At 38.4% G+C, this 26,925-nt stretch overlaps 1 protein-coding gene and 1 long non-coding RNA gene across 12 annotated transcripts in view; one reads left to right on the top strand and one right to left on the bottom strand.

Moving 5' to 3' along the window:
• RBMS3 (RNA binding motif single stranded interacting protein 3) overlaps positions 1–26,925 on the bottom strand; it is a 1,359,438-nt gene that overhangs the window by 50,282 nt on the left and 1,282,231 nt on the right. For 9 of the 11 annotated variants that reach the window (XM_040481151.1, XM_040481142.1, XM_040481146.1 and 6 more), the window contains 2 exons: positions 23,774–23,884; positions 16,180–16,227 (listed from right to left, as the gene is read on the bottom strand). In XM_040481151.1, coding sequence (XP_040337085.1) covers positions 16,180–16,227; positions 23,774–23,884 — 159 coding nt within the window. The remainder of the gene's footprint in view (positions 1–16,179; positions 16,228–23,773; positions 23,885–26,925) is intronic. The other 2 variants (XM_040481144.1, XM_040481145.1) reach the window with 1 other exon arrangement.
• On the top strand, positions 14,000–17,398 carry LOC121034239 (uncharacterized). Its single transcript, XR_005792326.1, has 2 exons — positions 14,000–14,656; positions 17,260–17,398. It is a non-coding gene; the product is annotated as an uncharacterized LOC121034239 (long non-coding RNA).

The following is a 26,925-nucleotide window of genomic DNA, read 5'->3' on the forward strand; positions in this document are numbered from 1 at the left end:
AGTGTTGTCGTCTCAAATAAGTGAGAAAAATGAGACTAAGGGAAAAAAGTAAGATGAAGTGAACAGAGCTAATAAAATATGTACCATTAAAATTCATTCAAAATGATTCACCATGTCTATTAGGTAAGAAAGTAAATCAGATTCATAGATGAATAATTCCCAGTATGGAGGCAAGAGAGAAATTTCTCCCATGGGTCAGAAAAGAGCAGATACTGTGTAGTCTAAGGAGCAAAAACTTTAAAGTAAGCAAAGCAAATTTCCAAGGGCTGTTATTATAGTGTCCTTCAAATGGAAGTTAATGGCATTGTGCCAATGCATACTTGAGAAAAAGCTATTTTTCAGGGGGTCACTGGGACACAGAATTCCAAGTAAAACAACTTCTTCAGCTTAATCTAGGGTTATAATTTAGGATAACTAAGGAGAATGGATATACTGCAGATTATCCAAATAGTCCTCCAAACATCTTATGTTCTTTTAGCCAAAGTTCTGAAAGGTATAAGTGTCAGTGACTTTGGAATTATTGTACTTTTTGACAAGGACTTGCAATATAGCTTTCTTTGCTGTCGGTAACACATAAGCCCCAATGCTGAACTTGGCACTGGATAGATAGAGTCAAATTGAAGAGGCTAAGAATTTCAGAAAACCCACTCACTCCATCAAAAAATAAACTTCCCACTATTTGGAGGTTAGCTGCAGGAAAGATAAGATTCTTCTCAGAAAAATTTTAGGTCTGCACTCACAAAGAGACCAATGAGCAATCATCACACTGTGGTTATACAGTATGACACAGTTTTAATGCCCAGGTCCCTGTAGAACAATCTCTGTAAGCCATCTATCACTTTGAGTAGTGTAACATTTCTGGTATGTACTAGTATGCAAGTTTGAGTGTTGGTATTAGAAAAGTTGCCTTTAGACTCAGAGATCTAATCTGTATCCTCTCTCTGACAGTGAAAGAATAGAGTAGGGATCAGTATTTACTAAGGTAACTCTCAGTTGTTACCTTAAGATCACATCCTTGCAGATCAAGTTAAAGTAAAAATGTTAATCTCAAAGTTTATTCAGGCATTTGTGTGAAGGCTGAATAAGAAACGGAGAGGCCAGCTATTGACATTACAGTAATAAAATTAGAAGGTAACAATGACCCAACCTGGGCTGGGGTAATAGAATGGAATGGGATGGCAGATTCCAAGTATATTGTGAAATTTATAAGAAAAATGAAAGTTGCATGTAGGGAAGAGTGAGCCAAAATGTCTCCAAGGTTTGAAGTGCAATTGCTTGGAAGAAAAATGTCTTGTCAGTTTATAAGAGATTTTCTATTCTACTCCAAGCTCAGTTCAGTATTAAATCATATGGTTCTCACCCAAAAGGAAGAGCTGTACTCCAAGCCACCATCAAAGACCATAGCAATCCTAAACTCATAGATACACTCAATGTTGAAAATCTTGTCTTGGAGAAATAATACTGATAATGGTTTGTTCGAACCCTAGGGAAGTCTGTGGGAGAAAGTAGACTGGGAGGAAAGATTATGAGTCTTGAATTGTGAATATGGATTCTGGGCTTCAGTGGGCCAGCAAAGGGTGGTGTAAGTGGAAGGGGAAACTTTTGGGAGGTATCTAGAAACAAGGGCACAGAACTCACAGGATGGAATGAACAGTAGAGATTTCGAGGCCATCTACGTGACAGTTAAAGCTGAGGAGGTAGATGACTTCACTCAGAAGAGAGGAAAAGCAAAGTGCCCTAAGACCAGCACCCTGGGAAACAAGATAGAAAGGACCTACACCGTTTTGTTTTTGTTTTTGTTTTTGTTTGGGCAGAGGAAATATCACCAATGGATAAGTATATGTTGAAGAAGGTGTGTGTGGGATCACTGCTGTAAGAACGTCAGAGGATAAGACACAAAAGCAACACCGTAGAAGGAAGGGTTAACATTGGCAAAGACAAGGCTATGACTTGACAAAATACAGGAGGACAGGAAGAGAGGGAGAATGAAGAAACAGACATTTGAACTACATCTGTGGGGGATCAGATCAAATATGGTATCCATCATCTCATAAAGGAGAAGGTAGCCATATTCTGAGCATAAATGGCAAGACTGTTTGGAAGTTGAGAAGGTTGCAAAGTTTAAAACAGCTGAAGGAGGATAAATTTGAGTGGGGGTCCAGCTGACCTTGTGAAGAAGCATTTTGTAGAGGACACAGAAACTTCCTTACTGGATGGTTGTGACAATCAAATGTAACACATCAATCCACGTTAAGTACTTAGCACAGCACCTTGAACATAAGGTATTCTTCATGTACATAGATTCATTTTTATATTAGCAGTACATTCCATATACACTCAACGCTTATGATAAACAAAACACATTTTGACCTTTCTCATGTTTGTATTTACATTTTATCAAGGCCATTGAATGTTCTATTTTTGTCAGGCAACATTATAATTGCCCTTTAGATAAGGAAAGAATTTATGGAAATCTTTCAAATGATCTTTAATTAGCTGGTAGCTATTAGCAAGGTCATAGTATTCCCAATTAAACAATTTTTGAGGATTATCAACAATTATCAGACAAGAACAGTTGATGACTGGGGGATAAAAGACGGAGGCAAAGGCATTTTGCAAACCTAAAAATAATTAAACACCTCCTTTTTCTGTCTAACGTGTGTGACTACTGCATCATTACCAATGGCAACTCCAGCTTTCTTTGTTCCTCTCCCTTAATAGACAATACTTACTAAGACCCCCAAGCATTCACTTGCCCCTGCTTCCTGATAGCACCCACTGCAGAATAAACTGTCACTTCACGAAGCCCTTCCCCAAATCATATTGTACAAGCTCGAATCTTTTAAGCCCCTCCAAACTCCCTCGTCTGAGATCCTCCATGGTTCACCTACAACCTCTCCCCCACTTTTCAAGTTAGTAAATCTAATTTGACTCTAGTTGGTCTCTGGTCTTCTTTGGCTAGTAGGCTTTAATTTTCCAGAACAAATATCTCAAAAATCTCAATGATTTTTTTAAACTAACTCCACATATTGGATTTGCTAAAGTAACTGCTCAATTAGGAATGAAATTCCCATTTCCTGAATCTGGAGTCCTATGCTTTCCCAGACCTAAGTCTCTTGGGCAGCCTGCTGGATGCCGGCAGGCACATAAAGTAATTAAATTTATGCCTTTTAGTGGCCTGCAATCCATTACCCTGAATCCAACTCGGTTTGGTTGCCAGCTGAAATATGTCCATTGCATGTAAATTAAAGGGCACCATTGGTTTAAAATCTTTCAACTTCTTGTTTTCCATTTTTAAGGAAACTTGATGGGAAGCGGCTATAGTTTTTGATATGTAGAATCTAGGTCAGATAGCTGATGGCTTTCCAATCAATATTGTATCAAAGCTAAATCATAGTGTACCAAAGTGCACAGTTCACACAAGTAAAAAAAGGACTGGACTGATAAGAAATAATATACTTGTTGTGATATGTCCCACATTATCAAAATGAATACAAGTTAGTGGTAGAAAAGCAGGATGTGTAAGCAATATCTTGGGTGGCAAATGGGACTTTGAAAAATCACCACCATGATTTTGGCAGGAATAAATATTTTGTGATCTGCAGCCTGGGCAAACAAATCGCCTCCAAAACCAGGAGATTTTGCTTTAAATGTACATTTTTAAAGGCATAGGCACATACATTTTCATGCATAATTTTATATTTATATATATAACATACATAATTTATGGAAGTTAGACTTAACATCCACATGTAATTAAAGTCCATTATATATGGCCCCAACGTCGAACATATTTTCTCAATTCCAGAAACCACAAGAGACTGGATTTTTCCCATTAAATAAACTGAGAAGGTTTTAGGTTGTTTCAAGTGCTGCATGCAAGGGCTACAATATATCATTTGAAACGCGATTTCAATATGGAAAGTGTTAAAAGCAGCAGTCAAGTGGTTGCGGAGATACTCCTGGTCGGTGGAGAATGAATTCACACAAACAATTAAGACTGACTTGAGACTACAGAATCGCTCAAAAATTCGATGCCACTTTAATCGAGAAATATGTGCTCTCTCAGTTCCATCATAAATGCCACGGTGTTGAGATCTAATGAATAGAAGTGGGGAAAATTGCAGAGGTCACTACCGCTACCCCTGCGGCCCACATCATTACAGTCATCACTGGCATCATCTTTATATGAATCCATTCATGTTTTCCTCGTCTATAAAATAGCTCCCCAGTATTATATCTATTGAAAGACTGTGCTATTAAAATTTTAGCAAATGATACAAGTTTAAAAAAATTTTTTTTATTGTTTATTTACTTGTGAGAGAGAGAGAGAGAGAGAGAGAGAGAGAGCGAGCCAGGTGGGGCAGAGAGAGAGGGAGACACAGAATCCGAAGAAAGCTCCAGGCTCTGAGCTGTCAGCACAGAGCCCGATGTGAGGCTCGGACTCATGAACTGTGAGATCATGACCTGAGCTGAGGTCGGATGCCCAACCGACTGAGCCACCCAGGTGCCCTGCAGATGATACAAGTTTTAAAGAAATAGTTCACAAAGCTTAGGAAAAAATTAAAAACATATGATAATCATTTAATGCACTCTTAGTTTCACGTGCATGTTTAGGACTCAAAATCCTTAATGGTTGTTCAATTCTGTCACTTTTTTCACATTGTAAATATTATTTTTTCAGGATGTTAAAAAAAGCCTTAAATTTTATTTATTGTATTGATTCAACTGATAATAGTTCAGATAATAGGGAAGAGAGATAAACCCCTTTAATATTTCTTCTATTGTTAGATATTGGGTTTGGAATCTCTATTTTACAACAGCTTTGGTTCAGTCTCTTATGGCAAATGTAAGGTAAGTGATGCTTCAAAAAGCCTAACATACTTCTCTGAAGGCAGGGAAAGGAAGAGGAAAGGAAGCTTCAATTACTTGATATCTATTATGACCCAGGTAGGTAGTGAGTACTTTATTTTTTTTTTTAATTTTTTTTTTTAACGTTTATTTTTTTGGGACAGAGAGAGACAGAGCATGAACGGGGGAGGGGCAGAGAGAGAGGGAGACACAGAATCGGAAACAGGCTCCAGGCTCTGAGCCATCAGCCCAGAGCCCGACGCGGGGCTCGAACTCACGGACCGCGAGATCGTGACCTGGCTGAAGTCGGACGCCCAACCGACTGCGCCACCCAGGCGCCCCGGTAGTGAGTACTTTAGATCATGATCTCAATTAATCCTCATAGGAGTTTAATGCGCTATCTGTACTTAAGGAGAGGAAGAGTTAAGCTTCAGAAAATTTAAGTAGCTGTTATTGTGAAATAATTATTAAATAGTTGGACCAGGAATCACATACACCTTCTTGGTTCTGAAAGCCACTTCTCATTATTATGCCACACTTTTTCCTATTCAGAGTTGCATGGGTGTGAATGAATGAAAGCAGTGCCTCCTGGCCAGTTTTTAGATCAGATGAACACATAATCACAATCATCTTTCATTTTATCTTGCCACTAAGACTATAGCACACAAACTTCCCTGAGCCCATTAGTATTTTTTCATTTTTTTTTAACCATAAATGTTAGAGGTTTTGTATTTCCAAGTCAAATCTGGGAAGGGTTTAAATAATGAAGCACTATATTAAAAAGCACAATTAAAAACACCAGTAATCAATGAAGAGTTGAGAGCAATCAAGAGAACATGCTTGGGGCACCTGGGTGGCTCAGTCAGTTGAGTGTCTCACTTCGGCTCAGGTCGTGATCTCACGGTTTGTGAGTTTGAGCCCCGCATCAGGCTCTGTGCTGACAGCTCAGAGTCTAGAGCCTGCTTCGGATTCTCTCTCTCTGCCCCTTCCCTGCTTGTTCCCTCTCTCTCTCTCTCAAAAATAAAAGAGAGAACACGCCACCGGGAACATTTGGAATATACTTTATCTGACTCGAACTGCCCTGATGACTAAGGCCAAAAGGGAAATAGATTAAGTCATGTGTTTTAGAATGTGAGTTAAAAGAAGGATATCTGTTCATCTGGAGAGAGATACTTGCCGAGGCACTGAACTCAAGCAGCAATTCATCATGTACTTCTTTATATAAGGAACATTTGGTAAAATAATGGACAATTACTTCCGCTGTAGTGTCTCCAGAAAGCTAGTGATATTAAGTGTCCGTGTCATGTGTCACCCTTCTCAGAAAGAAGAGGTTAAGCATTACATTTTAACTCTGAGAAAGCATTTCTATAGGGATGTGCAATCATACGGTTCAGGTATTTTGCTTTCTGATAAACTAATTTAACACCGAGTCTAGAGAAATGTTAGCACGCCTGTCAGGCCGTGTCTCTCCGGTATCAGATGTCTCAAGCCTGCCTCCGGCAAGTGCTGAATCACAGTCGATTCAGGGCCGGGTTCTCTGGCAGGAACCTCGCGTGCCCACTTTACGCTGTTGATTACATGTACCAGATGTGCTGATTCCTGCACACGCAATTAGCTTCCTTTAAAATTGATCCTTGCCTTGCAAATGCTCTCTTCCTCTGCTGCCATTGCAGAGTATCGCCTCTGTAGCTGACTGGAGTACTAAGTGACACTAAGAGCTGCGGTTGGGTGTGCACTGAGCCCATCGCTGCTCCTCAAGGAGGATTCTGTCGAAAGGAGATAGCATTTTGGATTCTGCCTTCACATGCCACGTGTGTGCAGCATTACCAAGTGGAATATTCTCTGCCCCTGCCACAGAAGGTCAGTCCTATCTCCAGCCCTCCCGGGTCTGCCCTATGCAATGTTAAATCTTCGCACAAACCCAGGAAAGCTTCCCTGAGAGCAAAGCTGAATATGGTACTCGGGGAAGTGGTTACCCAGGGGGAAACAGGATTAACTAGCTAGTGCTGATAGGTCAAGAATGACTTCAGTGGACACCAATCAACCACTGCAGCCATGAGAATCCCAGCCTCGGTGGGGTGACAAAGATGTAAAATACATTTTTCTTTTACTACAAATCTGTTGGGATGACAGATCTCTTACCTTCTCTATAAATTTCTAGAAGCATAGAATTCTAAGACTGTCAAGAGGATATTACACAGGATATATATTTAACTTTCCTGTTTGATAATCCTCCATTGCTGGTACAAATAAGTCCCAGGAAACCAATATATGATGAGTATGTGAAAAATATAAAAGGTACTTATAGTTTTAATACTTCAGTACCACAAACTATGCTGTACACACTAAAATACTAAGAAATGTCACTCTCAGTCTTTATCTCAACCTCTCCTATCTCTGCCTTTCTGATGTTTCATTTGCCTTTCATGAAATTAAAAAAAAAACACAAAAAATGCCAATTTTTTTTTTTAATTTTTTTTTTCAACGTTTATTTATTTTTGGGACAGAGAGAGACAGAGCATGAACGGGGGAGGGGCAGAGAGAGAGGGAGACACAGAATCGGAAACAGGCTCCAGGCTCTGAGCTATCAGCCCAGAGCCCGACGCGGGGCTCGAACTCATGGAGCACGAGATCATGACCTGGCTGAAGTCGGACGCTTAACCGACTGCGCCACCCAGGCGCCCCAAAAATGCCAATTTTAAAATGAAATGTCCTTTGTGCTTATTGTGATGTCAGTCATAGCATTCAATTTGGAATACTTACAAAAACAAATTGATCAGAGCAGGAATGGGCAAACTACATAGTCCATAGGCCAAATCCAGCTTATTGCCTGTTTTTATAAATAAAGCTTTATTGGGATATAGCCATGTTCATCCATTTACACATAGTCTGTGGCTGTTTCCGCCCCTATGGCAGAGTAGAGTAGTTATGATACACTGTATGGCCATCAAAGCCTAAAATATTTGTAGTATGGACCTTAACAGAAAAAAAAAAATTGTTGGATCAGAAAATAAGGCATAAAACTTTGCAACCTTCTACCCCAACTACCTCCATACCCATTCCCCCCAAAACTGGGTTAAATTAGTGATGCTTATACATCAGAATAGTCTATTTGCTTAAGCTCCCTTTAGTTATCAGTTACTTGAATAAAGCAATAAAAATTGTGGCCCCACAGGAAAAGTCTCTAAGGCTTTATGTTTGTAATGTAGTGAACAATATAAATGCACTAGCAGGAACGCGGTACAGCATGCACATGCCTGTTTGTCAATTACTCATCCAAAATATGTTCTGCAAACTGCTTTTATGGTGTCTGTGGCATGCTGTCCTATACGACAAGTCTTTCCAACCCCGGGCTCTGTCGTTAGATTCTATGTTCTTTGAAGGCAATGGGTACATTTCTATTTTATGCCATCTAGCCTTGCTTCCTTGTAGCGCTATAGGAGCTCAGTAAATATTAGCTGAACGAGTGAATAATAAGTAGAACAAAGTCTTATTAGAATTTGTTGAAAAGAAACCAGCAATTAGTACATTTAAACAAATGCAATTTTGTAATTAAAATAGATGTGCAGTGTTTGAGCAAAGAAATGAAACTGATTTTCATGCATGGCTTGTAGGAACACATAACTCTGTGTCAGGTCTTTTACAGTAAATACAATTTAATGGCTAATTGTTGCTAATTGGAGGTACTAATGGACCTAATTTTTAATTAAGAGATGGAAATCATTTGTAATTAGCTCGTGGTAGCCACGAAAACAAATTTTGTTGAGAGAACAAATGGTGTTTTGTTCTCTGAAGGGGCTTGAACATGTCCCCGCCCCTAATTATGGGCTAGTTTTAGAAAATGATTCTCACCCCCCCCCCAATAATAATAGTGGAATTAAAAAAATTAAAGTGATTCCCACCCAAGAAGAGGCAGTGTATAGATAGGCTTCAACCAAATCTTTGGGAGAGAGCATCACCAATTCCAAACTACTGAGGCTCTCCAATGCAAACTGATGCTATTGGCTAGCGAAAACAGTGTGCAACAGAGCTGTGTGCTGTTTTAGCAATGAATTTGTCCTTAATCTGGACAAGTATCCCTGGGAAGGACTTCACTTTTTAAAAAAAAATTTTTTTAACTGTTTATTTATTCTTGAGAGATACAGAGAGACAGAGCAGGAGCAGGGGAGGGGCTGAGAGAGACACACACACAGAATCCAAAGCAGGCTCCAGGCTCTGAGCTGTCAGCACACAGCCCACCAGCATGGGGCTCGAACTCATGTACCACGAGATTATGCCCTGAGCTGAAGTCAGACACCTAACCGACTGAGCTGCCCAGGCACCCCTGAAAAGGACTTCATTCTTAGAGCACGACTCCCTGTCCAGAAACCTGACTCTTAAGGACTTCGTATTTGACTGCTGAGTGTAACTATATTGTGATTTACATATGCTTTTTCTGTGAAACCTCATTGTGAAGTTGTCCTGATAACACTGACTATTCTCAGCCTATTTTAGCTGGTATGTAGAAAAGATAGGAAATGAATATATGCTCCATAATTGATGCATTCCTTTGCATTTTTGGCTTCTTTTTTATTTTTTCATTTTTCCCAAACACAAGTTCAAATTTTGAACTCTAAGGTTTTTAGAAAAGAAGAATGGAGGGGCACCTGGGTGGCTCAGTTGGTTAAGTGTCTTACTCTTGATTTCGGCTCAGGTCATGATCTGACAATTCCTTTGTTCAAGTCCCACGTCGGGCTCTGCGCTGACAGCATGCAGCCTGCTTGGGATTCTCTCTCTCTGTCTCTCTCTCTCTCTCTCTCTCTCTCTCTCTGTTCCTCCCATGCTTGCTCTCTATCTCAAAAATAAACATAAAAAAATTAGAAACCAAAAAAAAAAAAATGAATGGATTTTGTTTCTACTTCAGTTCTCTGTCCATAGCAGTCTTTTGCTTGATTTCTTGATGATGTCCTTCAGAAAAATTCAGGTCAGAGCAACTGGAATAGAAATTTGACAACAAATTTGACAACAAATAGGAGTTTTCCTACGTTCCTCCTAAAATCCAACGGTGCCAATGATGTTGTATTCTCCATTTTTTCATTCAAATTTGCCTAAAAGAGGAGGATCTTTTTAAGAGGGTACAATCATTAAGGAAAAGAAACACTACCAAGAGAACAGGTTCCTGTGATTCTGCATGAAAATATACAGGGTAGTTCCAGCCTTCTGTCCTCAGTCCTTGAAATGAGCTCAATAAAGTGGAGCAGAGACTTGGACAAGGAACGGTGCCTCCTATGAAGGAAATCTAGGACTCCATTTCCCAAATGGTAGCTACTTCTCTTAGACATCGCCACACTTGCCGTACCCCTGTTCTTCCTGAATTACTGTTGGTTTACTTATTTATGTATGTATTCACAGGGCGCCTGGGTGGCTCGGTTGGTTAAGTGTTCAACTCTTGGTCTCAGCTCAGGTCATGGTCTCATGGTTGGTGAGTTCGAGCTCTGCATTGGGCTCTGTGCAGAGCCTGCTTGAGATTCTCTCCCTCTCTCTGCCCTTCCCCCACTCTTTCTTTCTTTATCTCTCTCTCTCAAAATAAATAAACTTAAAAAAATGTATTCACATTTTAACTGTTTACCTTAAACTTTTCCTCAGCAAAGCATCCCTTGAGCTATGTGTTTGATGGACTTATTCTACATTATTCAAATTCACATTGAACTAACCATACAGCTGCTGTAGTAAAAATATCAAGTTTGAGTCCCTGCACTCCTAAAATCATGTGAAGCATCATAGTGATCCTCAAATCATGCCCTGACGAACACTGATCCAATATACTCTTCTCCCTTTAATTAGGTCTGTATTCCAAGTGTTCTGGAAAGAACTTCATTGTTTAAAATTCTGAGGGGAAAAGTCTTTAGGGTTTTTGTAATGTGTTCCAGAAATGTTCTATCAATTCTTTCAGTGATGGGCCCACATCTTATTAGTATCAAAAAACAAACAAACAAATTTCAGGCATACAAAAGTACTTCAAAAGTGGCCTCTTCTGTTCCTGCTACTTGACTTCTTTAACTCTGTCACCTTCACCTCATTTCCACCTTTTGGCCACTTGCTCTCATGACCTTGACTTTGCTGAGAAACAGTTCATTATCTGTAATCTGAAATCCATCTTCCCTGTTTCTCCCTCTCGCCCACCCCATACAGCCCTCTATTCTCTTTCTATTGATCTGGGAAACTGCGGTTTGTCACTCAATCACTCTCTTCCCAATATTGTCAGCACATATTGGCCTCTTTCTCACTGCAGTCAGTAAAACCTTAGCCCTGGATTAATCCACCTGTCTGCCTTCCTGGCCACTGATCACCACAGTGGAAAATCAAACATCCTCACAGATTGGCATCACAAAAATCCATAATCTTTAGCTTCTGATGAACTTACGGTACTGCCCCTCAAAATTTGTATGTGTTGGTAATTGGCTTTCTTACTCCACAGTTTTCCAAATCTCTCTTCTCTTAGATCCTTTCCCATGCCATTTCCCACCTGCTCTCAGAAGATGTCACTTAATACTTCCCATCCTAATAGTATTTATCTCATGAAGAGTCATTTGATTTCCTATTCCTACTTTTACAGACTTAGAGGCACAAACGTCATGCTTTCCTCCTGCCCTCCCACATTCCCACAAGAGATGTCTGCCTTCCTCATTGACCTAGTTCTATCACTCCTGCCTTTTATGAATTACATCTTCACACTTGAGAATGCTTTCCTGACTTCTTTCTGTCATGACCAAATGTTTCCCACCTGAAAAAATCTTAAAAAATCAGTGCATCAATCAATTCCATTCTCCATTTGTTTGGTTTTATCTTCTCTACTCTTTTTCAAAGCCAAATCTGTTCAGTTTCTGGCATTTGCTACATCTACTTCCTTTTTTTTTTTTTTTTTTTTTTTTTTTTTTTTTTTTTTTTTTTTTTTTAGAGAAGAGCCTATTTTATTTTATTTTATTTTCAACGTTTATTTATTTTTGGGACAGAGAGAGACAGAGCATGAACGGGGGAGGGGCAGAGAGAGAGGGAGACACAGAATCGGAAGCAGGCTCCAGGCTCTGAGCCATCAGCACAGAGCCCGACGCGGGGCTCAAACTCCTGGACCGCGAGATCGTGACCTGGCTGAAGTCGGACGCTTAACCGACTGCGCCACCCAGGCGCCCCTACATCTACTTCCTTTAAGGACATTCACGATCTCTGCCCTTCCCCTTAACCACCACCCCATTAAATTGACCAGTGCTCTCTATGTAACTACAGCCAATGACCTCTTTTAAGAGTCATCTTACTGCACAGTCCTCTCTTGAAAAACTTTCAACTTGCTTTGGCTTCATTTGAAACCTTATAAGCTTGGTTTTCCTTCTGTGTCTGTAGTTGTCTTTCCCAATCTTTATTTTAGGCTCCTTTTTTCTGCACGCTTTGTATTTTCAAGGATCTGCCTACTTCTCTTCATTCTAAGCACATCCTCTGGGTGACGTGACTTAATTCCATGGTTAACTTTAAAAATCATCTCTAGCTAAGAGCTGTCTCCTAAGCTCCAGACACACATATCCAAATATTCATTGATTATTTCCATTTGGATGCCTCATAGACCTCTCAAGCTCAACATGTACTACATTAAACTTGGCTTCTTTCCTGCAAAACTTGATCATCTGTCCTCTGGTTCAGATCTCAGCAAATGACACCTCAGGCCATTGAGTTGCCAGGAACTTAAGGAACTATCTCAACTCTTGTCTATCCTTCTATTCTGACAGCCAGTCAGTTAATATGTCACAAGTTTGTTAACAATCCATTCTCATTTCCACAGCTTGAGCACATGCTAATTTCATTTCATACTTGGGTTCTTGAGTTCTGATCCCCTTTTCTAGTTTTGGGTCTCTTCAATGCAATCACCACACTGTATCTAGGTGGTCATGTCAGTCTCCAACTTAACACCTTTTAGTGTTTATTGCCATCAGGATACAGCTCAAGTAACCATAACTGTTGATTTTGCTCCCATCTTATTTCTCCAGGCTTGTATTCTCTATTCCCCATCTCTCTTTGGGTCTCTGCCCCAATGGACCATCTCTAGTTCCTTGAATTTGCCCTACCCTGCTAACCATGAGCCTTTGTATATGCTACCCCCTTGGTCTGAAGCTTTTCTTCTCCAACTTATTTTTTACTTGGATAATCCCCATGTATTCTTATGTCTCCACTTAGAGGTTTCTTCTCCTTTTCCTGAATTCTCTACTGTATGTTGATGTTTCTCTTTGTGCCACCACAATACCTTGTAACAAGAATGATTAATATACTTGTTGCTAATAACATTTGAACAATTATTTTATGCCAGCATCTGTTCTCAGTGGGCTATGTGTCTTAACATCTGTAATGCTCACAATAACCTTATGAGGTAATTGTTATTTCTTCAGATAAGTGATATGAGCTACAGAGAAGTAATTTTCACAAGGTTCTACAACTAGTGACTTATGTAGATTTTTAACTCAGGCACCTTATTGAAGAATTTACAAACTTAAACATATTTATCTATATAGAAACAATTTTGACACTGTATTGTAATCATCTGTTTATATCTAAATTCCTAATTCAACCCTAGGTTCTTAGAAGGAAGCTGTATCCCTAGCCCCCACCACAATGATGGCCACATAGTATGCTCCCGGTAAATATTATTTGAATAAATAAAAGAACAAGGTGACCTGTGACTCAAAAAGAGTCCTTGCCTAAAATCAGATTTACCCTGACCTAGCCTATTTCATCCCCAAAATGCCAGGTAACTGACTACCAGCAAGTCTACACATTTTTGTCTCCAAGACTTTACATATCCTGTCCTGTTCCCTTTGTGTGCCTTTCCCACTCTTGTTCAACTGCTCAAGTCCTATTTGCCCTTCCCAATCCAGCTCAGAATTCACCTTATTCCTGATCTTCTTTTTAGATTCTAGATTTTGGCTCCTTCATACTTTACACATTGAAACATCACAAGCAATGACAACCACCATAACAGCAATATTAAATTAGACCATGATTTTTTTTTTTTTTTTTACCATCGGTCCATTTTCTAGTCATCTTTGTATCCAAGTGTAGTGTTTAGCACTCAGAAGGTGTTCAATAAGTGTTTGATACTCGGTTGACTAAATGATATTAGGTTGGGTTATGTCTCTGTAGATCACGAAGCAGACGCCTTGAACTCAGATACATTATGGCAGTTGAGTCAGCTCTGGCACCTGCCAAAGAACCGATTATTATTTGAATTGTCCAAATGGGCATATTGGGAGATATGAGAGGAAACTGTTACAACACCTCTGTCTGTTTTATGTGACTGGTTTGGTCAATGGTTGGACAAAGGATACACTATTTTTCAAAAGTCATTCAAGTTATGCCCACCGGATAACTGACAAACTCTTGGGAGGTAAGTCTCTTTTTATTTAGCTGTAGACCAAAGATGCCAAAGATGTCCATGCAAATTGGCAAAATGTCAAACCACCACTCCAAACTTGTAAGGGGGAAGTGACTGTACCACTCCCCACTCCCCATGTTATTATTTTTTATTACATCTATATTAGTCTCTTCCTTCATGCTCTACAGCTGAAATGTCATTTTTTTTATTCTGATGATATCATATTTGGCTTTGCTAACTGTTCTGTTATTGTTTTTCTGTTCCTTAGGCACACACAAAATTGCCAGATGAAGTTTCTCCAAGCACTACTTTGATCAAGTTATTTCTCTGCTGAAGAACTTTCAGTGGTACTTGTCTATGGAGTTACGTGGGAGCTCCAAGCAGCCGGGTGTCCTGCCTCAATTGATCTGTGTAAGAGCTTGACCGATGGCTGATACCTAGGAAGTGCTCTTGATGTTTCCTTTTTGTTGTTGTTTTTCATTTAGTTCTTGAAAGTGAAATCAGGAAACTTAATTGAAGGAATTTCCAATTTGTGTCTTTCACCAAGAAGAATATTAGAGAATTATCAAGAGTGGAAGCCACATGTTAAATAAAGTAAAGACTCTATGCATTGAACAAAGTATCTTCTCAGGGATCCCATATCCTAAATGAAATAGGCACATTAAGATATGACAGGTAATACACTTTGGGAAAGATAAGTGATATTTTAATTAATGACAATTTGTAGAGATCTTCAAGAGAAGCAAAGTGACTTTACAGCTGAAAGCTAACTCGTTTCTCCATTGGATTTCTAAGATGAGTATTCAGCCATGAGCATAATTAAACAAGTCCACAAGACATGAGAAATGGATTACCCTTCAGATTCTGGGTCAGGCAAACCAGGTGGTCAAGAGCACAGTGTTCTCTGCTTGAAAACCACTGTTCGGTTGCCAGACTTCACTGCCCTTTGGGCTCTTTCGTTCTATTTCTGGCCTTCGTCTCTTGCTCTGTCACACCAATGCCCTTCTTGGTTTAGATTTTATGTCCTCATCATCTAACACATCAAAGGATCAAAGAGTTCAAATCTCCTCAGGCTGCCAGTATTTTATTTAGTTTAAAAAAATAAACAAAAATGAAAAATTATGCCCATTTTCCTCTTTGCAAGAAACCAAAATTCAAAATTAAGGCGAAAGCACAGAGGAGGAATCTGCACAGTTCAAAACAAAAAACCAACCTCTTCATATACATATACCCTCTTACAAACTGCACCGCTGAATTTTATGAAACAATTTAAATATTGCTAATTAAAATCCTCAAGATGCTAACGCATTCTCAAATCAACCTCTGCCACTTTGTTGTACGGATGCAACATTGGCAGATTCTCTTTCAATATCCAAAATACCATTTTTGGAACAAACTTGAACTTTTGATTCATTCAACAAACAATTATATTAAGCACCTACTATGTGTCAGACACTATGCTGGGTGCCGAGCAAGCAAAATGGAATGACTTTCTGATTTCAGCAGAATTCTGGTCTCTAAAGCAGTGCTTCTCAAACTATTTTTTATTAAGCTGTGCCCTCTTTTGATAAACATGAATATCCTTTCCCCACTTCCCAGAAATTGTGACGAACCCTTCTAACAGTGAGAATCACTGATACACAGAACATAGACTCTATTTTCTGTGTATTCTTCACAGACCAAATATCTTTGAGCTTTTACTTTTTATTTTAAAAACAACATACTTATTTTCCATATACAAAACTGGATTGGAATAGTAATGGTACTTTTTTCTGAACCACATAAACTACCCCACTCTCAATCCCAGAGCTAAAATTTAAATTCCCTGTACCCAGCCCTATTGAGAATCACTGCTTTAAAGAGTTTTGGAGAAAACCAGGCAACCTCCATCTCTCCCCTCCAATCAAATCTTAAAGGAATTAGAATTTTCCTACCTGACACAACAGCTGGTGGAGTATCATAATCCTGTCTTGGGACTGAATCTTTGAATGAAAAGAGCATGAGAGAGAATGCAATGAAGTACAAAAGAAAATAAAATAGAATCTTAGCTCTAAAACGTGGAAGTGCCCACTGTATGTCATATGATTGCCTAAGCCCCCTGCCTTGAAACACTCAACCAGGGACTATGATCCCTAGTTTATAGTTGATACAGTGGTCCCCAGTACTGTCACATGGTACCTGTTGTTAGGCCCCGTTGTGACCTGCCAGAGCAGTACATGCTATCCTAGAACGCTGTCAGCTTCCTCAATCTGTCATCATTTGGGCCCCTCCACTGGGAAATCAATGTGGCATTTTTACCCTCTCTGGTTGACACAAATGTTCTACAAAGGAGCCCATCTGGAAGGGACCCAGAGCACAATGTGAAACGAAGTTCAGGAGAAGAAAAGAACTGAAATTTTAAAAGATAAATGAAAAATTTGTAGACTCCCACACTCTGTGGAGACTGATGCACTTTGAGACTAGGGCTTTGTTCGTAATCACTCAGCTCTGGCTCTGGTACCAGTGGCTGTTGGACAAGGCCAAGGAGCTTCGTGTGCTGGAATCGTGAGAGCAGAGATAAATAGAAAAGAATCCATTCAACAGATGATTGCCATCTTTTTCCAGTGTCATAGCATTGGAAGTGGCAAATAGTGGGGAAAGGTTAACTTAAACTACATCGCATCCATGTCAGACTTTCAGGTTATATGAAGCCAAATACATCTGTGTTTTGAAGATGAAACTTTGGCTTAACACAATTCTTTAAACCAAGGATCTTGAAAAAGGTAAGTGGGACATGGCTTATGGCCCAAGGCCCCCCTTCTAAAAATGGCCCCAACTCCCCTTAGAGAGGTAAACTGTGTAAAAGGGATCAGGTAGTGCTCATATTCAAATAAACTTCTAAAACATGATTAAATAAAATACATGCTCTTGTGTGACCCTTATTCTATTCACATAACCAGTATTCATTGCATTTTAAAAAACTAAAGCCTCAAACTTTATTTTCCTTTCTCCATTTTATCTCCTTGCCACAAAAGGATGATGATAATCCCCCTTTCAAAAGCAAATGGCATGTGAGAAGATACAATAAAACTTGGACATTGCAAGGCACTTTGGACCAGCAAAATCCAACATGGATCAAAGATTCAAATGCAAATAAACCTTGGGCATGAGTTACTTTGTGTCTCAAAACAGGTATGTGAATGTGAGTTGATCATAATAATCTCCAAATCTGGCATAAGTAGAATCATATCGAAAGGGCCTTCAAATATTTTATTCATAGTGGTAGTATTTCCTAATACCTTTAAAAAAACTGTAATCACACATTATTACTACAAACTAAAAAAGTTGATTTAAAGACCATGTCACTAGTCATTTCCCAAGAATATATTTTTAACATTTAAAAATAAATCATAAAAGTAAATCATGCTCATTGTTGAATACTTGGAGAATGTAGAAAAGTAAAATGATTAAAATAGAAATGATCTCTAATCCCATTATCCAGAAATAGCCACACTTATTTTGTATTTCTTACAGCCTTATTTCGTAAATATTTTGTTCATAGTTGATACTCCATACGTGAAAATTTACATCCTGCTCTTGGACTTAAGATTATAAATAATCCTTTTCCCATCTTAAACTCCTATAACTTCATGCTGCCTCACATTCTGGTTCATGGATGGATTATGATTTATTTAATCATTCTACTTCTTAGACATTATAAAGAACACTGGGCCAGATATTTCTTAGGTCTAAAGGCTTTTCTGTTATTTTAGATTATTTCCATAGAATACCTTCTCAAAACTATAACTGTGTGGTGAGTCGGCAGAGCTGTTTTGAGGTGTCTTGACTGTCCACTTTGCTGTTCAACAGACACTTTTACAAATTTACATTTCTATCATCACACCATCAGTGATTGAGAATGTTCATTTCCTCACACCTTCATCAGCAATATGTTTTATCTTGGTAACATCATTTAACGGGTTATGTGTATGGGTCCATTTGAATATTTGATTAACTCACTGTGTCTTTAATTACTATTTTTTCATATGCTTTTTGGCATCCTGTTTTTTCCTTCATTACCCTATTCATGTTATTTGGCATTTTATCTATTGGGGCTTTTGTATTCTGTTGCTAATGTATTTGAATTCAGAATCCATTTTTTTTTTTTAAATAGTAAAAGCTTAATATTTGCAAATAAACTTTCACAATATTTGACCTTCACTGAATGCGTATTTATTGTTTCTAAGACTGCCATTAGAGTTCATCTATCATATGCTAAGACTAAAACAAATTTTTAAAGCCACTTCCTCTTATCTGTATTTTCTTTCTTGTATCTGACCATTTTTTAATTAATCGATACTTTCCCGGCAAGTATACTCACTACCACTTATGAATTTATAATACTATTTCCTAACTCTGAGCCCACCTAATAGCATGTGTTGCTTTTTATCACTGTCAGCCTTAATACTCATGTTCATAGCTAGTACTTAAAGAAAGACAATCTCTAAGCAAAATGAATAATTCAGGATTTTTCACCTGAGACCGTTAGAATTTGACAGCAGTAAGAATGAAATGGTGTGACTGAAAAATGTAGAGAACTATGGTGAATAATGGACTACAATTAGAAGATTATCTTTGTGAGTGGCTATGGTGACACCATGGGAAACCAGTGACCTCACAAATCACCAGTGGTTTGGAGAGCACAAACACAACTGCAGATAAGGAGTCTGCAGAACAAAAACTTCTTGTTTCTCTGAATAGATTCTGGTGACATTGGAAGCCACTGGTGACCACCAACTGAACAAATGAAAAGGAGATAAGAAACTTGTAAAACAAGATTGTCATGCAATTTGGAGGTTCTCATAACACAGCAAAATCCCCAGTGGTTTCTGTGAAAGCTCACAATAGACTGATAAGAAGTTATGGATAACAGTGCTTTGGTTCTATAGAGGGAATCCTGTGACAAAAAATAAACAAAAGCAGAAAAGCTAGAGAATTCTTCAAGGTCATCAGAGCCTTGGATAAAAGTTACACTGCTTGCATACAATTCGTTTCTTTAAAGGCCTGCAGATTCTGTCTAGCTTAAAAATAGGTAGAGAGCCATTTGAGGTGGCAAATGGCAGAGATAAGTTAAATAAACTACATGGTATCCATTTTAAAATTGGGGGTGATGGGGGAGTCAAATATATTGAATTTTATGAAGGTAAAAAAAGAGGCTTTGGCTTAATATACTTCTTTACCTCAGGGATCTCAGAAAAGTGGAACATGACCTATGGCCTAAGGCTCCCATTCTAGAAATGGCAATTTCTAATCTGGCTCCAATTTCCATCAACCCTGATCCCTGCCTACTTTGGATTATTCACTGGATCTCTCTCTGCTTCTGCCACCGAGGTTCCTGTCTTTATCTTGAGTTGTTACTGCTCACACCTCGTTTTGCAGAGTTTCAGTGAGCTCAGAACATCTGAAAGACTCTGAAAAGTTACAGGTAGGACAGAAACATTGGTCAGATAATCTTAGATTGCTTGTGGCAACATGGTAGAAAATGGATTGGAGCAAACTAGGGAGGTAGAGACTCCACAAATGTGGGGGAGCGGATGTATTTGACAAACGTCTATGGGACAGAATTGGTGGATCTGTAAAAGTTGTAAATGGTGGTGAGGGAAAAGGAAAGAACCTAGACTGAGTCCTAAGTGCAGCGTTTGACTGCCTGGGTCATGGGATTAGTTTGAGAAGGAATAAGGAGCAGACACCCATGAAAAAGGAGGGTCGGTGGAAAGGAAGTTCAGGGAAACTCATGAAATTAGTTTGGGTTGTAGCGACTTTGAGATGTCAGAAGGAGATTTACATGGAGATATTTAGCAAGTTGTTGGTTAAATGATTTTAAAAGTCTAAGATGAGGTTAGCATTGAGGACTCAGATTCAGGGATTTTCAGCATAGAAGGCAGAGTTCAAAACCAAGAAAGTGGATGAGCTTGCTTAAGGAAATCATGTTTGAATGAGAAGTTAAAAATGGAACCCTGGCTCAGCATCTTGTGAAAGAAAAGAAGAAGCAATGGCCAGAGACGTCAGAGAGAATGAGGAAAACAGTGGGCAGAAGTCACAAACTAAGAGGACTTAGGACGAACTGGTCTGATATTCAAATATAGGGAGATTTTCTGTTAAAATGCAAATACTTAGCTTAATCTTAAAAAACTGGAAGGTGAGGCCACCTTCGGTCCTTATGTCCATGTAGCAATAACTGTCTAGAGTTGAGTGGGGGCTGCCCTTTTAGACAAGGCATCTGTGTCCCAGGCTGCCAAGGTACCCCCTCTCCCTACGACTGACTCCTCTAATACTCAGGCAGAGATGATGTTATCATTGCATGAAAATATCTCTAATTTAAAATATACTCTCCAATATAATGTGTATTTATATTGCATGACTATGGCTGTGACAAGAATAAGTATAGACCAAATTTGATTATATATTTCTAGGGTTTCTTGCTTGAACTTAGTCAACTTTATTCATTCATGTGACCTAGTTGGTTTCTCTGGACTTTTGGGTTTACAACCCTGAAAGAATTAGAAGCTAAGGAATAGAAACTTGAAAGAACTAAGTGGTGCCAAATGAAATAGAGCAGGCCAGAGAGTTGTTCTATGGCCTTGGTGGTGTTCTACCCCCTTCTGGTGACTTGGACTAAATTCCCACGTTATGAAGCCACCGGAGATAGTGAGGTAAAGGCAGCTCATTTGATAAGCATCTAGTGGGTATCACACTGTATTAGGTATATTACATATATCATCCCACTTAATGCTCACAACACCACTGCGATGTAAATACTATTTTCCCCCTTGACAAAAGAGGAAATAAAAGTTCAGAGAGGTTAAGAAACCTAACATGCATAGCCAATAAGGGGCAGAGCCAGGCTTTGAACTCAAGTTTACCTCCAATGCCCACTGTTCTTTCCGTAACACCAGCCTACCTTCCGAGCCGTAGATAAAACAATTGAAAAGATGCAGTAAGGTGGAGAAATTTGACTAAAAGAACCAATTAAAAAAAAAAAAAAGAATTTCAATTGCATAATATCCACTACAAATGCCAATCAAAAATTCAGATGAAAGGAATCTATGACAGCATATCCAAGTATAAGACTGATAGTTTGAGAAAAGAGTATAACAGTATTCTGGACACTAAACATCAACAGAATAGTAATGTTTTCTCTCTGCTTTTCCAGAGCCTTATGGAATTTTAACCCTTGACAAAATATCTGTTTACACAAAGTTTATGATGTACCTAAGCATGATTTAGTATAAACGTGAAGGGGGAAAAGAACGAGATAAAAAACAAAACTAGAAGAAATGTAGTGTTCAAAATAAGCCACCTGCTTAAAACTTCTGCTCTCGAAGAAAGGGAGGGAGTATATATTATTATTAAGTAATTTGGCTATTACTAGCTGGGCAAAAATTATGATCTCATATGAATGTGTTCTTGTTGAAAATGCTCAAATACGAATCATACTTAATATATGTTATTGAATCAGCAACTATTGTAATTCTGAATCTATTCTACATATTTTAGCTTATTTTTCAATTCTCTAAAGGATTCAGTCATATTCTCAATTAACATAGCTCTTGTATTTTTTTCTAGTTGGCAAATTTCAACTTCAGCAACTCAGCTGGTTTTGCTTTTAATTCAAATCAGTAGGGTTTATACAGTGTTTGTGTACTTTGTGTTATAATTCACTCTTTTACCAGACCCTAGACTGTCGTTCAATATAGTAAGAGTGCATTACTTCACTTGTTCAGAATTTATGCTTTCAAGGAGAGGAAGGCTGATATGAAGGGAAGTCAACAGGGCGGACATGATAAACTTCAGTTTCTCCCAATAAACTTGGAAATTGCTTTGTTAGTAAATGAGCCAAGTGAGTACAAATAACACTTACACCTTACTAAAAAATATCTCCCTGATGAAAATTAGCTGTACGACAATGTAGAGTTAAATGTAGTCTCAGACATGACATTTGAAAGCCTAGGTCAGAGACCTGAGAAATTATTTGATCCAACGACTGCCTTCAGACAGGTAAGGTATCATCAACTGCTTTTTAGAAGTTCAGTAGCTGAAGTCTTCAAGATAGGTACTTGGTTTATGCTAATAAAACTGAATGTCTTTATTGAAACAATGTGACTCTTTCCTTTAGGTATATGGACTTTCTTCCTATTTAGAGCAAATTTTTGTGGGCTCAGTGGACATGTCAGAAACTCCTTACATTCCAAAAAGCCTATGAGTCAACACATCTATGTGACAAGGAAGCCATTGCTTTAAGGTACCATTTCCCAAATATGGCCAGTGTACATAGATATTTGGAGATGAGGCCAGCATAACTGAGAAGAGTCACAGAAGTGGTGACTAGAAGACATAGACTTAAAGCCACTGAGGCACATAGTCAAAGAGCCCCCATATATCACTATGCTCAGTACTTTAGCCAGGTGGAGAGGGAAATTGAGACTGGAAGAGATTATTTCCCCAAAGACAAAGTGAAAGAACAGTGCTCAATCAAGGTTTGAATTCAGTACTCCCAAATCCTGGTCCAGTGCTCTTTCTATAATAATTAAGCTGCCTCAATGACAAAAAAAAAAAAAAAAAAAATTAAAAAAATTTCTACATCTTTAAAAAATGAAAAAATTATCTGCACTAACATTTGTAAAAAATAAACCAATAGTGCCACATGAGAGATTGACTTTGATGTTTTCCATTATTATCTAAAACGATATTTAACCAAATTGTAGTATTCCAGGTTGTATTAGACATTTTCCCTCTTCGCCATTCGGGGAGTTGCCTTTGAACAGATTTTTAAAAATCAAATAAAATGTTGTTTATTATTTCAAATGCCTGGTTGATATAAATCAAGGCTGTAATAAGCATTTTTTTATATACTTTAGTTCCCTAAGGAAAATAATGGGTAGTCAAAAATATCCCAACCTATTAAAAAAGATCAAGAACATTAGAATCCCTTCCTTTTTTTCAACATCATGTATGTCTACATATTCAAAACAAAGATGAAAAGAACAGGATCATGTCAGGTTCTGAATTACTTTTCATTGATTTAAACACTGAAAGTAAATTAACAAGCTCTATGTATTAGTCATAGTCAAAGTTGGCCCCTGAGTTATGAATGACCGGGGAATGATACATTAGCTGAAGTGGTAAGCATCTGGGAAAAGAAAACCAGGCTCAAGTGTATTATGTTACAAGTTCTAGATTTGCAGGTGCATTACACAGAGACACCTTTCCACAGACATTATGCCTGGTACACTGTGTCATATGAACAAGAAGTAACTCAAATTTCAACGCAACACAGTGGAAACTTCAGCCTTGTCAACATGAATAAATGTGTCCCTACGCTGAATACCCATGCACCAGGCAGCTTATTCATAATGGAACCTGAAATGTGTGTTAGTCAACGGCACAGAGCCAGTGACAATGCCAGTGATAATGCCAGTAACAACAGACAACATTGCGTCTTATTGAAGAAGTCCAAGAAAACAAAACCAAACCAACTCTTCCACTCACCGTTCCTGTTGTGCCCAATGAAAGATGATTCATCTGTTGTGTCAGGGGGCCCATCATGTTTGCTGCCTGCATTGACATAGGATGGTCCATTGTCGGCGTAATCACAGCACCCTACAAGCACACACAATGTCCATCTGAAAACAGGTTCCACAAGGAAGGAAACTTAAAAAAAAAATGAACACAGCGAACTGTCTCAACATCAAATGCGCTTGCTTTTTAATGGAAAGGCTAAGCTCAAGCATATATGATTTTTACATCCACCCGTGCCAGTTTGTGCTTGTCTAAATAGACAGCACTACTGACCTCCTTTTCCTCACATCTGTATGTGTCTAAAATATTTATCATTCACAATTCTAACACTGAATATAGAATGTTACAAGATACCATATGTATCTTCTTTCATTGTTCTAAACACAAACTTCTCTAACTGAAAAATATTAATACTATGGAGATTATCTAGTTTCTCTTGATACTGAATAAGAGTAACTTTTGGCTGATGCCTTTATCCATGATTTATATGGTTAATTATTGATCACCTCTATACAATCTACTACCAGGAGAATAATGCTGGCTCAGATGAGTCTCTTGACTGGATCTCTTTGAAAGACAGATTAAAATCTAACATAAATGATATAAAAATTAGACCATTTTCCATGTTTTTTCCTCCTAATCTTTGACCTACTTTCTATCTGTGCTTTTGAAACAAGACAGAATACTGAACTCTGTTAAATGCTGGTCAAATGCAAGGCTGCTAAAATATTAGTGGAAAAAACAGGTCAAGCTTTTCATAAGGTGTTAGGCAAGGCCTACTTCTAGAATATGCTTTTTGATTTATTATAACTGTTGAGAATGCAAAATGTAACAGACATTTTTAAAAACTTCTGTTCATATACAAAGTTGCACGTAGATAGTAGAGCAAAGGGCAAGCCCTTTCCTTTCTTCATCCTACTTACTCTACCTTAATTGACTAGCCTGGAGAACAAAACAATATATTTTTTTTAATTGAAAAGCTAGGGCTGGATAGAATCTTTGGGATTTCAAAGCTGTATTTTAAAGATGGTAATACAGATAGAAGCTCATGGTATGGCAACTCATTTAAATACCTAGTGGTAATAAAATGATTATGTATCTGAATGCTATTTTTTTTTTCTGTAAACATTTTTCTCACTATGTGACGTTTCTCCCCCCATATAAGTGAACATTTTGAAGAACTAAAACGAGGACAGATTCATGTAGATGGCAGGATCTCACTTCCCAAATTACCCACAAGCAAATGTTTCTTAGAACGTTTCCTCAGGATGATCAATTCCTCATGGTATGTATTATCCAAATCTAATTTCCTGACTGTATCTGTTAAAAGATCGGGTTCTCACTCATCCTTCCTTTATGGGCTCACCTTCGTTAATATGGAGGGAGGACAGAAATTGATCCAAATAGTTGGAAATGCTTGATTTTCAGAGCCAACATCATTTACAAGGACATTTGCACACGAGCTAGCATCAATCAGAAAAAATATTTTATAGGTCTGTAGCTTACAAATACACATCCTGTTCATTTTTGTTGTTTTGTTTTGGTGCATCCATGAACTGTCATTCATCGGTACGCTTCTTGAATTAAGAGACATAATAAGATAAGCTTTTACTTAATTTTTCTTTTTCTTCCTGCTGCCTGAATTTCTTTAAACAAAACCACCTTACTTTTTCCTTAGGAAACAACAACAACAACAAAAATTCTGGCCCTTATTTCCGGTATTTGTTGTGCTAGACCAGCAGTAAACACTTTAAGAAGAACCTGCTCCTTCTTAAATCACTTAGGGATAAACTATAGAAAAACCTCAGAGCAAAGACAAAGTCCTAAAGCATTGTTTTTCAAGCAAGAAGTGGCATTTTTCACAACATTCTAATCCTTAGCAGGTGCAAGCCTTCAATACTGTTCCCGAACTTGAAACTTAGACTACCTTCTTAGAATTTTGCCCCTAGAAGCTCCAGCAGCTAAACTGCCACCATCCCAGAAACCCCTCAATTGTCATCACCTTGCTGTAGCTACATAAAAGATTGTTCATCATAAATCAGAGATAAAGAACAAATTGTGTTTGGCGGAAAAACTTCCTTCTCTGTGCCCTAGGAGGCGACCTCATTCTCCAGTGGGGCAAGAGGTAGACTTTAGTCTTTGTTTGGGAGGCAGTATGCAAATGAGATATGTGAGCATATGACAGAGGAATCAAAATCCATGCATGAAAAGAATAGAAGGACTGAACTGCCTGCATTTGGAATTAATTTAGGAAGGATTGTCTGGACTCCTCAGAATCCTTTCTCATCAAGTGTTTGGGGACTCATTTAATTACAGATGACACAGAGTGAGTGTGGCTTCTGTGGACAAACCAGAAACTGACAATCAAAGGGAAGACTAGGAAGAGATTTCTCATAATTTGGAATTGTAAATAGCAGCAGTAGGCATAAAGTGGAAAACAATTAAGGGAAACATTCCTTTCCTAACCAGGCCATTTATTGCAAATAAATGACTAAAATAAGGATTCTTGGGGAAGGACATGTATGAACATGCATTCTTGTTCATATTCAGTAAACATGTTCAATGAAGAAAGGATTCCTGCAAATTATTAAGAACATAGATTCCTTAATAGTGTCAAGGGATGAAAGAAATTTACAATCAGTGGGTAAATCAGAAGTAGGAGACAGGAACCCCTTGGAGAGACTTTACTGGGGACAGACAACTTAGAGGGTTTGAAGTACAGGTTATCTATAATCAAGGAAGGTGTCTGTCAGCCACTTTGCTCATCAGAGATTACAGAATCTCCTCTGTGTTGTGCAGGGCATTAAACAAAAGAAAACAAAACAAAACAAGGAAGAGAGAAAGAAAAAAGAACAAAAAACCCTTACGTTTCTTAAGGCAAAGCTAGTGCCCCCAACCGTAACTGTGCTTCATTGAATATACTGTCACATCCATTCTTATCCAATGCATTTAAGCCATGGATTGAAGACGGTTTTGTGACAGATGTTGCCAACACATTAAGAGTAATTTCGTTTACTCCAAATGTATAGAATGTGCTATCTGACAGAGTTCACTTGGCAAATGGCAAAGCAAGAGGAAACAGATTTTTCATTTTAGCATCTCCGGATGTCTGGGTTTGTTCA

Source organism: Herpailurus yagouaroundi, unplaced genomic scaffold (assembly GCF_014898765.1).
Source record: "Herpailurus yagouaroundi ecotype Mexico unplaced genomic scaffold, PumYag 159, whole genome shotgun sequence".
Taxonomy (NCBI): domain Eukaryota; kingdom Metazoa; phylum Chordata; class Mammalia; order Carnivora; family Felidae; genus Herpailurus; species Herpailurus yagouaroundi.